This window comes from Leuciscus leuciscus (genome assembly GCF_965113295.1).
Source record: "Leuciscus leuciscus genome assembly, chromosome: 5".
Taxonomy (NCBI): domain Eukaryota; kingdom Metazoa; phylum Chordata; class Actinopteri; order Cypriniformes; family Leuciscidae; genus Leuciscus; species Leuciscus leuciscus.
In genome coordinates, this window is record NC_138729.1 from 47,547,884 (window position 1) to 47,564,048 (window position 16,165).

At 37.4% G+C, this 16,165-nt stretch overlaps 1 protein-coding gene across 2 annotated transcripts in view; it reads left to right on the plus strand.

The window, feature by feature from the left end:
• LOC309499676 (A disintegrin and metalloproteinase with thrombospondin motifs 12-like) overlaps window positions 1–15,684 on the plus strand; it is a 38,075-nt gene extending 22,391 nt beyond the window's left edge. For both annotated transcript variants that reach the window (XM_082171047.1, XM_082171048.1), the window contains exons 13-24: window positions 850–983; window positions 2,905–3,025; window positions 3,192–3,436; window positions 4,233–4,374; window positions 4,548–4,674; window positions 6,064–6,274; window positions 6,817–7,716; window positions 8,658–8,810; window positions 8,884–9,057; window positions 10,549–10,695; window positions 11,519–11,672; window positions 13,335–15,684. In XM_082171047.1, the coding sequence (XP_082027173.1) occupies window positions 850–983; window positions 2,905–3,025; window positions 3,192–3,436; window positions 4,233–4,374; window positions 4,548–4,674; window positions 6,064–6,274; window positions 6,817–7,716; window positions 8,658–8,810; window positions 8,884–9,057; window positions 10,549–10,695; window positions 11,519–11,672; window positions 13,335–13,450 (2,624 nt within the window). In that variant the 3' untranslated portion in view covers window positions 13,451–15,684. The remainder of the gene's footprint in view (window positions 1–849; window positions 984–2,904; window positions 3,026–3,191; window positions 3,437–4,232; window positions 4,375–4,547; window positions 4,675–6,063; window positions 6,275–6,816; window positions 7,717–8,657; window positions 8,811–8,883; window positions 9,058–10,548; window positions 10,696–11,518; window positions 11,673–13,334) is intronic.
• The last annotated feature ends 481 nt before the right edge of the window (window positions 15,685–16,165 follow it).

Genomic DNA, 16,165 nt, shown 5'->3' on the forward strand with positions numbered 1-16,165 from the left:
TTTAGAGGTGTGTGGGTTCCTGACACAAATGTTTAGTCATTGTTGCTATGTTTAAGCAGTTGGAGCACAGCAGGAATTTTGGATTGTAGATTATAGCCTAAAGACTATTTGATGTTTGCATGGTAACAATATCTATTAAATATAAACTTTATATGGTTTTTATGAGTCTTTTTAACTTAGATTTACAAAAAAAAGTTCTGTGGCAGGCAGTACTATGGTATAGAATAGTATCTATGCCTAAACTACTTATCAAAGGGTTGGAGTCAGTAAGATTTTTGTTTTAATATTTTTATTCAGAATGGACACATTAAATTGATCCAAAGTGACAGTAAAGACATTTATAATGTTACAAAAGATTTATATTAGTTCAAATAAATGCGGTTACCTGGACCTTTATATTCAGGATAAAGGATCCTGAAAAAATCATGTCATTTTTTCCACAAAAATATAAAGCCACACAACTGTTTTCAACCTTTATAATAGTAAAAATTGTTTCTTGAGCATCAAATCAGCATTTGAGAATGATTTGTGAAGGATCATGTGACACTGAAGACTGGAGTAATGATGCTGAAAATTCAGCTTTGAATCACAGGAATAAATTACATTTTAAAATATATGAACATAGAAAACACTTGTTTTAAATTGTAATAATATTTCACAATATTACTGTTTTTACTGTATTTTTAATCAAATATACGCAGCCTTGATGAGTATAAGAGACTTCTTTAAAAAACATTAAATAAAATCTCACTGACCTCAAACTTTGAACGGTACATAGTTTTATGATACTTTCAAATTCTTCACTGTATCATACCGTAAATAGCAGGCCTGTCTCTCTCTCTCTCACAGCGCGTCCATGCGAGTTACACTGCAAGCCTGTGGATGAGGACTTTTCTGAGAAGATGTTGGATGCAGTCACAGATGGAACGCCCTGCTTCATGAACAACAACAGCAGGAACGTCTGTGTCAATGGTGTGTGCAAGGTAGTGTGGCTGGGTATGTCTTACTCAACCCAATTGTGCTTGTGTATTGGTGTTTTGTCTGTGTTCTACAGCTGTGTATATCAGTGTATAACAAAGTATTTAGTGACACATTCACATGTCTGAATGTCATTACACATTAAATGATCCAAGCTGCATCTGTGGTGCACAAGCTTCACTAACAACTTTTTTTCTGCATTATTCTTGTTCAATGTTCTTTTCAGCTTCATTTTGAACTGTATGCACTACCATTCAAAAGTTTAGGGTTGGTAAGATTTTTACAGTTTTTCTCAGTCACTTTGGTGCATTTCTCACATCACTATTTACATTTGCACAACAGTTAATGCAGTTCTCAAAACAATTAGTACAAACTGCAAAACATAGTTGATAACCTGCAAAAGCATGTCACTTGCTCAAAATGGATAGCTCATTCCTCAAAAGCAAGTATTCATGTCAATGAAAGTGTCAGTGTCATCAAGATGAAAAGTCCTGACACCATTGTTTATGAACAAGATAGTCAAATGGCTTTGTCATGTTTTCATTATGACAGTTTACTCTGTAAGTGTTTTCCAATGCAAAAAAGTCAGATCTTGGTGACACTACCTGAAAATGCTCAAGACAGCACTATATACTGTTTGCACAGCCATTTGAAAAATACAGTAAAGTTACACATTACTGTATTTAGTGAGGTAACTGAGTACAAGACACTGAATATGTATGTTTCACATTTTTACTGCATATGCTCTTTGCAATTCAAATTTGTTCACAGCATTGTGCAAAAGAACAAATACACCCTTATTTACAACAAACATAAACTCCCTTTGGGTAGAGCTGTGCAACACTGTAAACAATATTGCAGTACATATTGGAACTGAACATACAACATACATAGTACTGTAATCATTCATGCACATCCAGATCATTGGTTGCAACTAATGCTTCACACACCCCTTCTCATCAGTGAAAGCTGAGATTCACCTGAGAGAAATTGTTCAATTTAGGAGACATAAAAAAAATGTTTTTTAAAAAGATTTTTAAAAATTTGTAAAATTTGCTTGACAGATTTTGACAACTAGTTCAACATTTTTGTATGTAATGACTCAAGCAATGAAATGAGGACTATTAGTTTTATATGGAATGACTATTCAGCATTCACAAGTATAGTTAATTTTGACTGACATGACATAAGCAAATGATAATGTTATAAAACAGCAGAGAGTTGTATGAAAGCAATTGATGCATGTCCAAAAGCATTTGCAATTTGTTGGAAGGAATGAGAAACTGCTACTATGATGTGCACAAATGACTAAATGTTGTGGAGGTTGAACTAACTGTTGTGCAAATGTAAATGTTGTGAGAAATGCACCAAAGCGACTGAGAAAAACTGTAATAAAACAAATAAAATAAAATAAAAATGCTCACCAAGGCTGCAATTATTTTGATCAAAAACAGTAATATTGTGAAATATATATTTTCCTTTAGAAATATTTATAACAATATAAATGTCTTTGTCACTTTTGATTACTTTAACTTTCTTTCTCACAGACAAAAAAATTATGTTTCTGACCCCAAAATTTTGAACAATAGTATATATTACAGGAAAATCAACCTTAAAGGAATATTTCATTCAAAAAATTTAATTCTGTCATCATACTCACTGTTCTGCCTTAGGAAAGCCAATCATACAGGTCTGGAACGACATAAAATGTTTACATTATTTACATTTTTGAGTGAATTATGCCTTTAATTGTTGTTTTTACAAACACATGGTTGGTCAACCGCAAGTAGGTGCTTTTTTTTTTTTTTGTCTCCTAATATTGACCTTTCATGTTATGAGAAAAGTAAATTATGTTTTTGTGCCATAGAGAACAACTATATATTGTGTGTGTTTGTATGTGCATGTGTTTGTGTAATCTTTCTCCAGGAGGTGGGTTGTGATTTTGGCATTAATTCTAATGCTAAAGAGGACAGCTGTGGCGTTTGTCTCGGTGATGGATCCACTTGTGAGACGGTGAAGGAGAACTTTGTAAAGCAAGATGGATTTGGTGTGTAGCACACATGAATTATATATTTATATGTATATTTATATATTTTTGAGTTTAAATTACATTTAACAAATGTACAACATGTCCAGATGAATGTACTGTTTGTTGAAACTCCAATGTTTGAATGATGTCTTATATGGTTTATAAGTGAGATCATGTGATTTAGGTTACATGGACCTGGTTTTGATTCCTAAGGGAGCTCGGGATATCTTCATACAGGAAGTAGAAGAGGCTGGGAATTTCCTTGCGATCCGAGCGGCTGATTCGGATGAGTATTACCTCAATGGGAATTACATCATTCAGTGGAACGGAGAGTATGAGGCAGGTGGCACAAAGTTTAACTACGAGCGGAGCGGAAACATGGAGAATCTCACCTCTGCAGGACCGACAACTGAACCTGTCCGGATCCAGGTACCCTCACGCACGTAAACATGTGATCTGCCTAAATGCACATATACCAAAGGAGTTTTCCAGGTTCAACATCTTTTAAACTCTATAGACACCGTCAGGTTTATAAAAACAAAGAAAAAAATGTGCACTTACATTTAAAGAAGTTCAAGAAATTCTGAAAGTAAGTTGTAGTAAGGAAATGTAAGGCTAAAAAACTATAATTAGATAATGATAATTAAAATAGTGTTTATGGGTAGTTGCATCACATCCCTTTCTGGCACAGATATTTCTGTTGAGAACAGAAAAGGTTGGCAAATGATTTTATAGCACCATTCTCATACATGGTACATAAAAATGTGAAGCCATTTGCAATTTAATCCCTGTTGTATACGTTCAAAGCAGTGTGTATTTTGGCTTTTATTCTTGAGCTTTGCCACATAGACTTTCATTTAAAAACAACCGGAAATACAATTTTTGTTTGTATTAACACATTGAGTAAAGAGTCTGTGGTTTTACTTTGGTAATCAATTGTAGTGAACCTACAATATTTGTTTAATGAACCAATGGCCAATTTGCCCAGAAAGCATTTTTGTTAGAATACCGGGTTTTGATTTAATTCAGTTCTCTGGTGAAAAACAATTTAATTATCGGGGCAGGCACAAAGAGTGTTTTTTATTTATTTATGTGAGAAAGCATGAAAAATAGCATGACAAATAAAGCCGTTGCGTCTTAGACTGGCGGCACTTGCAGAACAAGATGATTTCTTGAATACTGCGATTAAATGATAGATGTTTTTGTTTTAATTTGAAATGTTCAGTTGTTGTTCCAAGAGCTGAATCCTGGTGTCAAGTATGAGTACACCATTAAGAGGAGTCGCACGCTGGGGAACGATATTCTGGAACCTGAATATATCTGGAAATACGGAGCCTGGACTGACTGCAGCACCACCTGTGGGTTTGGTATGGAGATTTTCTTTACTTTTCATTACAGTCCATACTTAAATTGACTCGTTTTTGGTTCCAAACAATTGAATCGCAGTAGTAACTGGGTTTATGGTGTTGTTTGCAATGTTCTCCCATCATTTAGATATCTTTGAAAGCTGATAGGTCTGATTTTTTTTCTCTCTGTATAGGTGAGCAGCATCAACCTGTGCGCTGTTTCGAGGCAGAGGTTGGCGTGGTTGAAGAAACACTATGTGACCCCAGTACCCGTCCTGATGACAAGAAACGCAAGTGCAAGAACATGGACTGCCCTGCAAGGTACGGTAATGTATAAATAATGGCTATGTGTTAAAGGAACACGCCAACTTTTTGGGACTTTAGCTTATTCACCGTATCCCCCAGAGCTAGTTAAATCCATACATACCGTTCTCATCTCTGTGCGTGCCGTAACTCTGTCTGACGCACCCACCGCTAGCCTAGCTTAGCACAAAGACTGGAGGTAAATGGCTCCAGCTAGCATACTGCTCCCAATAAGTGACAAAATAACGCCAACATTTTCCTATTTACATGTTGTGATTTGTATAGTCACAGCGTGTACGAATAACAAGGTCACATGAGACACAGCCATCTTCTAACCTAATACCTACTGGGAACTATATTCTCAGAAGGCGAAGCACTGCTACTTCTGCGGAGTGATTTGCTCGATACTAGCTACTAGCTAGCTAGCCACGTTGGTTTTGTTGATGGAAGTAACAACAGTGCTTTTCAGTGCTAATCATTCCGCCCAAGTAGCAGTGCTTCGCCTTCTGAGAATATAGTTCCCAGTATGTATACGGTTAGAAGATGGATGTTTCTCATGTGACCTTGTTATTTGTACATGCTGTGACTATACAAATCATGTAATCATACAAAAACATGCAAATAGGAAAATGTTGGCGTTATTTTGTCACTTATTGGGAGCAGTATGCTAGCTGGAGCCGTTTACCTCCAGTCTTTGTGCTAAGCTAGGCTAGTGGTGGGTGCGTCAGATAGAGTTACGGCCCGCACAGAGATGAAAAGGGTATTTATGGACTTAACTAGCTCTGGGGGATACGGTGAATAAGCTAAAGTCCCAAAAAGTCGTCGTGTTCCTTTAAAAAATGTTCAGAAGAGCACATCACCATACCCGACTTATTTATTATTTCTGCAGTGTGTGGTATGTTTAATAGACCTTAATCAGGGTAGCGCCATGTTTAATTTTTGACAGGAATGAAAACAAGACTGTGAGGGATAGAATACATTGCGTTCAATGGATTATACTGTTGTTTAAAACATAGCGTTTATTCAGCTTGTAAAAATTGAGTTGTAAAAATTACATGATCTAGGATCTTTATTCAGTGTACGCAATTGTAAAGGCTGTTACGGAGCCCCTGAGTGGAAAAAAAAATATGAGATGGGAGGAAAAATCAATGTTTTTGCGTTCCCCCAAGAAAGAAGTTTCTCAGGGGAGAGAATGCAAAAGCATTGCCAAATAATTTTAACTCCCATCGCATATTTTTTTTCTTCACCATGTCCCTTTAGGGGCTCCTCAGGCTGTAAGTCTATCCCTCACAGCCTCACATCCATCCGTGTTAAATTTAATATGGCATCTAACCTGGCTAAGGTCTATGGGGGGCCTTGAAGTCAAAAAGGTTGAGATACACTGGCCTAAACCCTCGCTGACTTCAGGTGGTGGCTGGGAGGATGGCAGACATGCTCGGCTACATGCGGTCCAACCGGAGTGAGAAAGCGCACCATTCTGTGTGTGCGTACGGTGGCCGGAGAGGAACGCGTTCTGCACCCTGGGGACTGTAAGCAGCTGCCCAAATCCAAAACTGTCTTACCTTGCAACCGAGATGTACCGTGTGGGTCGGAATGGACTGTGGGGAACTGGAGCGAGGTGGGCTGTTTTATTGTAAATTAACCTGATTGATGTTCTTTATGTAAGAGCTTTATAAGAGCCCCTAAAGGGACATGGGAATTGCAAAAAAAATGGAAATGGGAATTATATATCAATGCTTTTGCATTCGCTCACAAAATTTTAGCACTGAAATATAATGTTTCCTACCATCTCATATTTTTTCCATCACCTTGACCCTTAAGGTCTCCGCAACAGTTGCATGTTTTGCGGATTGTTTGGAATTGTTCAGGATTTAAAGGAAAACTTTTACCCTTATTTTGACTTTTACTTTGACTTTAAAAGGCCTAAAATCACAGTAAAATCATAAAATCATGATAAAAGTATCATAAAACTGGTGTCTGTACAGGTATATGTGCTTGTAGATAGATCAAGTTGTTGTTTTTTTCAATGAAGATCTTTTGCCTGTCAAATCTCATTCATGCATGCACATATTTATATGTCACTTTTGCGTAGTAATTAGTTGCATTGTCATATTATTTCATTTTTGTGTTACTGGAATATATATGATTGTCGTCCCGCAGTGCTCTCTGTCTTGTAATGGAGGAATACAGTCCAGAACCGTCAAGTGTGTTGCAAAACAACCCAGCCAGTGCAACCCTTCCAGTCGACCTCGTTCCACAAACTTCTGTAACCTCCAGAGCTGCAAACCACGGTTCCGACCTAGAGTCCCTCCTAAAATCCCAACGCAGGCCCCCGGCACCCAAACACCAGGATATAGCACCACTATCGTTCCTCCAAACACCTCTACTCCCATTACGACACACACCAACACTTCCCCAACATCCACAACATCTGACATCATCCATGAAGATGACCAAGACTTTATCTTGGTGAGGGATGGTCACAAAGACAATGATGGTCGGGGAGCGGATCCCACAAATACCAATGACCGGGGAACTCCTGAGGACGAGGAGGGAAGCACAGACCTGCAGCCTCCGGATAAAAGCTACACAACGGGTTATGATTACATAGTAGAAGATCCAACCGGAGAAGAAAGAGCACGTCGTGATGATATGTTTACCAGCACTCCTGAAGAAGTCCCCACATCCACTGTCCGACCAACCACAACCCGAGCGCCAGTGCATACTATCATTGACACAACAAATCCAACCTCTACCAGTAGAACCCAATACATTGATCTCACAACACATCAATGCACTAAAACAAGCCCATTTGAACTAAATACCACCCCAAAACCCAAAGTGCCACATTTAAATACTCAAAGTCCCCAAGCAACTTTTCCTACAGTGAAGATACTGAGGAAGGCCTCACACACATTGAAAGGTCCCTACAAAGGCAAGGCACCTAAAGCTCTCAGGCAGAGGCCGGAGACGGCGAACACCACCGATGACTATGGGAACCTGAATGCACGAGATCCCATCAGGAGGAGTGCGTTTTGGGAAGTTGGCAACTGGAGTGATGTAAGAATGAAAACTTAAAGGTATAGCGGAGGATCTTTCCAAATTTTAGATAAGACCCGCCCTCTCCACTTTTTGAAAAGTTTGATTGATTCACCAGAATGATTGACAATTAGGAGGACCAATAGTATAGGTTACCCACCAGGAAGTAAAACATCCTCCGCTATACCTTTAATTAGTCGATGTCTAAGGTGATCATCTGCCTCTCACTGCAATACCTGCAAAGAATTATAACTAGATGTGCATTTCCAGAAAGAAACGGCAATGCTTGTGTTGCAGCAAAATAATTGTGTTAAAGGTTTAGGGAAGTTTAGGTTTTAGACTTTGAATGGCATGATGCTGTTGTTGTTCTCATGAATTTCAGTATTTCAGAATCTCAGTATTTTTGTCTTGTTTTTCAGTACAAATATCTAAATATTCTTGAATCAAGATATATTTACATGAGAAGCAAAATTGCATGATATTAAGTCTTTTTCTGATGATTATATATAAATATTAAGTGAGTTTATGCCTAAAATGGGGGAAAAAAATATCTGCTAAAAAAAGTTTGTTTGTTTTTTACCCCATTGGTAATTATTTCTTTCTTTTTGAATTCATTTTAGTTTTCTTACCCCGTTGGAAATGTATTTTTTCTTGTTTTAAGCACAAACTCAATTTTGATATATTTCTGAGAAAACAAGACTTTTTTTCCAGGATTTTTTGATAAATAGAAAATGATCACTTTTGATCATTTTAAGAATAAAAGTAGTACATTTATTTATATATATATATATATATAAAAAATGATACTTACCCCAAACTTTTGAACATTGACCCCAAACTAGTGTACCTGTTTATTTACGCTTGAATCACTAGAGTAACCCACGTCCATCTGAGGTAATAAAATGCAGTTATGCAGTACTACTAACTAAGACTCTAGTCTCTAATGTGTGTTTTTTCTTCAGTGCTCCACTACGTGTGGTCTTGGAGCAGTGTGGCGGTCTGTAACCTGCAGCTCAGAGCGTGAGGAAGATTGTGCCAGTGTGAAGAAGCCAGAACCTGCCCGACGATGCAACCTGCGACCCTGCGCCATCTGGAAGAGTGGCAACTGGACCAAGGTAAAGCCACGTTTTCAAGCGAAACCTGAATTACTGTATGCTGTTCTGAACCGTGAGATCTCCCTCTCTTTAGTGTCCTGAAGGCTGTGTGACTGATATGAAGCATCGAGAAGTGCAGTGCATCAACACTCAGAGCGGACGTCCATTGAGGCCGTTTCACTGTCAGGCTCTTTCATATAAACCACCCAGCAGTCTGCCCTGCACCAGCCGGCCCTGCCTGCAGTGGACGTACTCGCCCTGGGGAGAGGTACTAAACTGAGGATGCACACACTAATGTGTCCGCCGGATCCAGACCTGATGAAGGACCTGCGCCTGGACACGGCGACAACGCAGTCCTGAAGTGTCAACTAGTCTCTCTCCTGTGAAGGCCTCCTTCCCTTCACCTCTGTACAGATAAAACGTTGTCAAAATTATTCCAGTTCACATGGATACGCAGAAGCGACAAACAATTCTGTATTATGAATATTTAAGGCCAGGCAAGTAATTTGGTGTGGTCAATTTGTAAAGAAGGACTACACGCCTGCGCACATTTATATTCAAACGTGCATACCTATAGACTGAACACGTAGTACGCATGTGCGGGCCGTCAGCGGTTTCGCGGATTCGCGTTTTTGAAGTTCGTGCGGAGATGATAACGGTTTTAAAAAAATTTCATTTAAAGGAACCGTATGTAAGAAATGTATTTCAGTTAATCATAAAATGGCCCTGATGTCACTAGACATTAAGAAATCATGTTCATTTCAAATACTTATATCACTGCCAACTGTAGTCCGGCCAGGATATTGTCATTTAAAAGTGAAGTTGCAGCCCTCAACTGATGTTGATGTTGTCATGTTGTGTTTTGGCCTGATGCTTCACCCTCCACCTATCTACCAATCACGAAGTCAGTAGTGTTTCGGCATCCGGGTTGCCAGCTCTGCTCTAGTTACCACAGCTGCAGCTACAAACGTGTCGGATAAAAAATGCCAGCCTATCTGGCAACCTCGAGTCAGGGGGGAGGGGGAGGGGATACACCGCTCTACAGTAATTTGAAAGTGATTGCAGTACCAGTTTTGGCCACAATCTTACATATGGTTCCTTTAAAGGTTTGCGTTCTCGAGCCTCTGTTGTTGTGTGAATGAGCGGGCCGGAGCGCGTTAAGGGTTTTCCTTTTAAAACGGTGTCATGTTAGCAAGTTAATAACTAATGATCTTTGCGACGAAAGTGAATCAATCAAAACTAACTTTAGCTGGACAATAACTTTATTCTAGATCTGCTGTAAAGCCTAAACAATCTCTGTTACTTTAATTTCCTATTATCACCGTAAAGCTGCTTTGAAACAATCTATATTGTTAAAAGCGCTATATAAATGAAGGTGACTTGACTTGACTTAATGTTACATTGCAGGAAATTGTCTAGTCTAGATAAGGCATGTGACGGTATCAAATTTTCATATCATGATAATTGCTGAAGCTTTTATTCAATTAAGTTACAAACCGTAAGTGTTGACCTCCTAACAGGTTTAATAACTTTTTTCTTATAACAAAAAAACTCTGAACATTGAAATACAATAAAACAATACACAAAAATAATGTATAAAATAACATTTTCAGTCTCTCTCTAGGGCATGTTTTATTCCAGATTAAAATGTTAAAGTTTGAAACTTTTTGAAGTCATGCACGTTGTTATTATGATATATCGTATTACCGTATATCAACACATCTAGTCTAGATAAATGTTTTTCATCTGTGATTGACAGTGCTCTAAAAGTTGTGGTCAGGGAGTGAAGGAAAGACTTGTGCACTGCCCCGAGTATCAGCGCTGCAACATCACGCTCAAACCCTCCAGCACTGAGTCCTGTCGTCTGCAGCCCTGCACCGGCTGGGCGTCCAGAGCCTGGGGTCAGGTAAAACACTGCACCTCACTCTTCATTTATACAAAAGAGGAAATGTGGTGTTTGGCTTGAGATCATGATGAATGCAATGTGTTAATGCACTATTCGTAATATATTTTTTTTTTAAAGGAATGATTTTATTCAGCATGGATGCATTAAAAAAACGAATTCCTTGTGTGTTTGCGCACACTTGAATAAATCTGATTCTGATTGAACTGATCAAAAGTGACACTAAAGACATTTATGAAGTTAAAAAATCTAATTCAAATAAATTCTGTTCTTTTGAACTTTCTATTCTTCAAAGAATCATGAAAAAAAATTATTACGGTTTCCACATAAATGTGAAGCACAACTTTTTCATCAATGATAATAAATATAAATGTTTCTTCAACAGCAAATCAGCATATTATAATAATTTCTGAAGGATCATGTGACACTGAAGACTGGAGTTATGATGCTGAAAATTCAGCTTTGAAAACAGGAATAAATTACATTTTAAAATATATTTACATAGAAAACAGTTATTTCAAGTTAATGTAATAATATTTCAGAAATATTACTGTTTTTACTGTAATTTTGATTGAATAAATGCAGCCTTGGTGAGCATAAGAGACTTCGATAACACTTTACAATAAGGTTCCTTTTGTTAACATTAGTTAATTAGCTTACAATCCATGATTTGCGACTTGTTATTCCTAGTCTGAAGTTTGTGGTATTTATGATCGTGTGGGCGGGACGTCCTCTATTCCAGAGAACATTTTATTGGACAAAAGTTGGTATACATGATCCCTCCCTGTGCACCCATGATGTCATCACGGTTTTTATTGATTGACAGTGCTCCAGAAGTTGTGGTGGAGGGGTTCAGAAGAGAGCGGTGAGGTGCGTGAACCAGGAGTCCGGCGAGGAAGAAAAGACGTCACTGTGTGCAAATAACAATAAACCTGACAGTGTGCAGAACTGCAACCCAGAGGACTGTAAAACTGATTTAGGTAAACTCAGTTAAATAATATCCCGTCTTGTTTGTTTCATAATTTATGATTAGCATACTGTGTCCCCTAAATATGTTTGGACACTTAATAGTGCTTGAATGTCATTGCATAACAAAATATCAAACAAATACTGCAAGATATTCTCTTCACTCTTATTTTTTCTTCATCATTTTTGCTCATTATTTTTTAATCAGCTGGTGTTTTGTTGATTTTTAGTGGATGTATGAAGTTCCCAAACGGAGGAACCACAGGTTTAGTTCATTACATTAACTATCAGCATGATCCACTATACACTGCAGTTAAATGCTTTCTATTGGAAACAAGACCTAAATATTGCGACCTGCATCTGCCTACTTTAATAACTCCATAAACTGGATCGCTTTATGAGCCAAGCGTTAACAAGTCTCAAAACGTGTATAATAAGTGTACATGGCAACACTTCAAGCCTTACAAACATAAACAGAACATGATGCCTCAGTAGACTGTTTAAAATTACAGAACATAAGTCTTTAGTTGCTGTGATATTACTTTTCAGTCAAAAAGATAGATGATACCAAACACACAAGACAATAGAACATTGCTATGGTTACCATACTGTCAATCATCTGTCATTTTGGAAGTGAGTCGTGTTCCGTACACACACGGAACGCAAGAGATTCACTCCTCTATTCACTGTCATGTTTGGTTTGATTAAAATGAACCCTGGTGCGATTGCTCTGTAAGTGCGGTTCATTTGAATAAGTGTGAACGCTGCCATCTGAAGCCTGGTGTCACCAAACAAGCGGACCGAGACGCTGAAAAGATGGGTCTCGCTCCGCTTCCAAACGATCTCTGATGCGGTTTGGATAAAATATGAACGCAACACAAACCAAAGACATAAACAAACCAAAAACGGAACATGATGTCATAAGATGCGACCCTAAAAAGGACAGAGTGCTCAAGCATACCTGTTTTTTCTCGTAATAATCGCGAGGTTGTCCATCACAGTTCAGGACAGGCATCAGAACCAGTAGATCTGCGTTTGTGTGTGTGATGGAGGGATTCCTGCCGCTGTTTTGACTCCTTTATACATTTTATAAGCTCTTCACGAGTCCTCAGCTGGTCAAAATACCATCATATGTAGCTACGCACATACAACGAGCACATTTATCCCAGAACACAGCATTGTTTTGGATGTTCTGTAAATTCCATGTCATAAAAGCCGACCAATCAGGTTGTGAACATATCCCTGTGCCTTTAGGTTCAGTGTTAAAATGCCAGTGTAAACGCTAAGCGAACCAGGACTAAATGTTTTTTGGGTTTTTTTTTTGGTCCGTACCAAATGAATCAAGCAAACCCAAGTGTGAACCGAAGTGCAATACTAGTGTGAACGCCCTTAATGCGGTAGTCACTCCAGAAAGTTTACTTATTGTTATTTTTGTGAAAACTTATTTTTGTAAAATGGTTTGCTTCAAAAGTGTGCTTTCTTTCTGTAAAATATTGTTGAAACCATTGTATGAAATCTTTTTTTGTGTAAGAGACCAACAATTGATCTCTTTACCCAAGACACTGTGTGCTACCATAGATCACTTATGGTAATGAGCTGCTCCATGTCTTTATAGTTTATTTTTTAAAGCCCCTTAAATATTTGTGTTGTTGTTTTCTTTTCCCTCTTCTTTGCAGGTCTGGTTTGCAAGAAAAACAGCATGTCGACACTTTTCTGTGAGAAACTCAAGCTGTTGGGTCGCTGCTCCCTGCGCTCCATCCGTAAGCAGTGTTGTGTCACTTGTATGATGTAACACTTGCAGAGGTCAGGCTTGGGTCATCGACCAAAAGCGCAAACTACTGGACTTGCTGCAGGCAGGGTTCACGGTGCTCTAGAAATGCAGACGTCCCTCTCAAATATATGAAAATATGAGGTTTTTACTTGAACAAAATAATCCTGGGCATGTTTCCCTCCATTTGTTTCAAAGTGCATCACGAAATGCATCCGGACACATCAAGCTTTAGTTACAGGATTCATCATCAGTTAGACGGTTAACCTATGTATTGTTTATTGCACTTATTTTGGAAAATTTTATGTCATTATTTTTTAACCCAAAACGGTGCGTTTTGACAGGTTTTTACCAGTCAAGAACTGGTTGAACACATAGCAAGACACCTGTTTTTACAGAACCATTATTTAAAAATCATGGATCAGTTGAAACTGCCATGAAGGGAGCAAAACCTTTGCATGTACAGACTAATATTCAGGTTATTCATTAAAAACAGTAGTTTTTATCTGATGTGTCATGTGACCACTGTCTGATGAACATTAACGTTTTCACAGTATAAGGGGAACATGTTTTTCCATTCCACTGCGGTGCTTTTCCATTGTTTTCTGTGTAAACACGAGCTAAAAGGACAAGTTTAATTTTTGATTTCGCATCTCACGCTTGACACGCCATTGTAAAAATGCACCTCTCAAGTTAAAAGTAGTTCAACTTTTAAAAAACTTGTTTTGTTGTTGTTCCACTGACCTGCATTTCTTAAATGAGTGTAGATTTATGAACTTACTTTGCACAAACCTTAAGTCAATATAGGGTTTCTGCAGGTTTAATGAATGTACATTTTTCAATATTCAATATTTTTGTCTTTTTCCAGTGCAAATGTTTTAAGATTCCTAAATCAAGATGCATTTACTGGAGATTCAAAATGACAAAATAAGTCCTAGTTTTATGCATAAACTCACTTCATTTTGCTCAGACTTCCTTTTACATTTGCATCTCAAGTAACTGTATCTTGATTTAAAGATGTTTAGATATTTGTGTTGTGGAAAACAGGACAAACATATTGAGGAAGTTATTATTTGCAATGCATGCTACATTTAATGCCATTAAGACTTTCTGCTCTGATTTAAGACCCTTTTAAGGCCTTCATTTGTGTAAGCGCAAATTAAGACTTTTAAAGACCTTTTTAAGATCCACAGAAACCCTGTAATACAATAATTTGTGAATGTATGAATCAGTTTATATAGAATTTTTTAACAGATTAACCCAAAATATTATTATACAGCATATTATTAGGCTGCATGAAAAATTGAGAACATATATTTGATTTCAGAGAGTTATGATCTCAGGTTTTTTTTTTTTTTTTTGCTAAAATGGCTTCACTAAGCAAATAACATCACTAACATCTCAACATAAACTGAGAATTTTAACACTTTTTTTTTTCTCTGCTACTTTTGTTGATTATTCGTTTTCATTCGGTGAATATTGTCATACAAGCTTTTCATTCAAGCTGTTTATTTTTCCTGCAGTGCTATAAGCAAAATATTCATAATTCTAAATGCACCAAAAAGGTGTAAGTTTGTAAAGTAACAAAAATGCAAAAAGTAAATGACTTTGACTTAACAAGCTGTTTTAAAAGAAGAGAAATGGTACTTTAAGCAGTATGTATTAATAACTTCATTCTCCAACCCTTAATACTGGATGTTTTTTAAATAGTTCTTGTCATCCAGTGAATCATTTTTAGTATTGTGATGAAATGCAAGTAAAATATTTTAGGTAAACATTTTTTTATAAAAAATCCAAAGGAGTCAGCAGCATCAGCATTTTGGGTTTATAAAAGATCTAGTTTAGTTTCCATACAACTATTGTTATTTTAATAAATAAAAAAAAATTATTCTTAACAAAACACAACCGTAACTAGATTTTTTATAAGTTGTTACACAGAATATAAGATAGACTTGGGTTATCTGCACTGTATTTGTGGTAGGGTTTTCTAGTTAATGTTTTTTAATTACAGTCATATGAAAATATGGATCAAACGTGAATATTGTGTTGGTGTGTGGCTCATGGGAGCCTGGTGGTGCTGTAAACTGTTGGTGCTCTGTGCTTGTGAAGATTCAAGCGTTTAAGACATTGTTAACAAGTTAAATGCACATTCCACTGAGGATGGAGGTGTTGCAGGTCAATCCTCTGAACGTTTTATGCCTGCTCATCTGTACTGCTGATATGATCATCAATAAATGCAGTCATGATGCGTGCAAGATCTTTTGTCTGTTGTTTGATGATTTTCCTGATTGCTTTCAGATCATTCTGAGACCATGTGTGAGATCCAAGCTCTGTTCCCAAACCTTAGCGAGCTGCCCTTAAAGATCGGTATAATACCCTTAATATTTCCATTCATTTCAATGGCATTTGCTTGACCCTGTGTCAGTTCTGTAAAAGTTACTGTAGGCAACAACATTGTGATGATGACTTTTAAGACCTTTTTAAAGTCTACATCCTAGGATGCATTGTGTGCAAAAACAATTATCCAAGGATGGCAAACGGAAAGATAAACGTTGATTGAAAATATATTTAAAAGTGCACTATGTAACTTTTGGCCCTCTAGTGGTTAAAAATAAAACTTCATGCATTTTGCAGAAGAACATTGTTTTGGTTGTGCTTCAGTTCTGCGTGACTGTGGATGAATATGGTTATCATAAAACATTCACTACTAGGCTTAAGAGATATAACCAGTTTAGATGG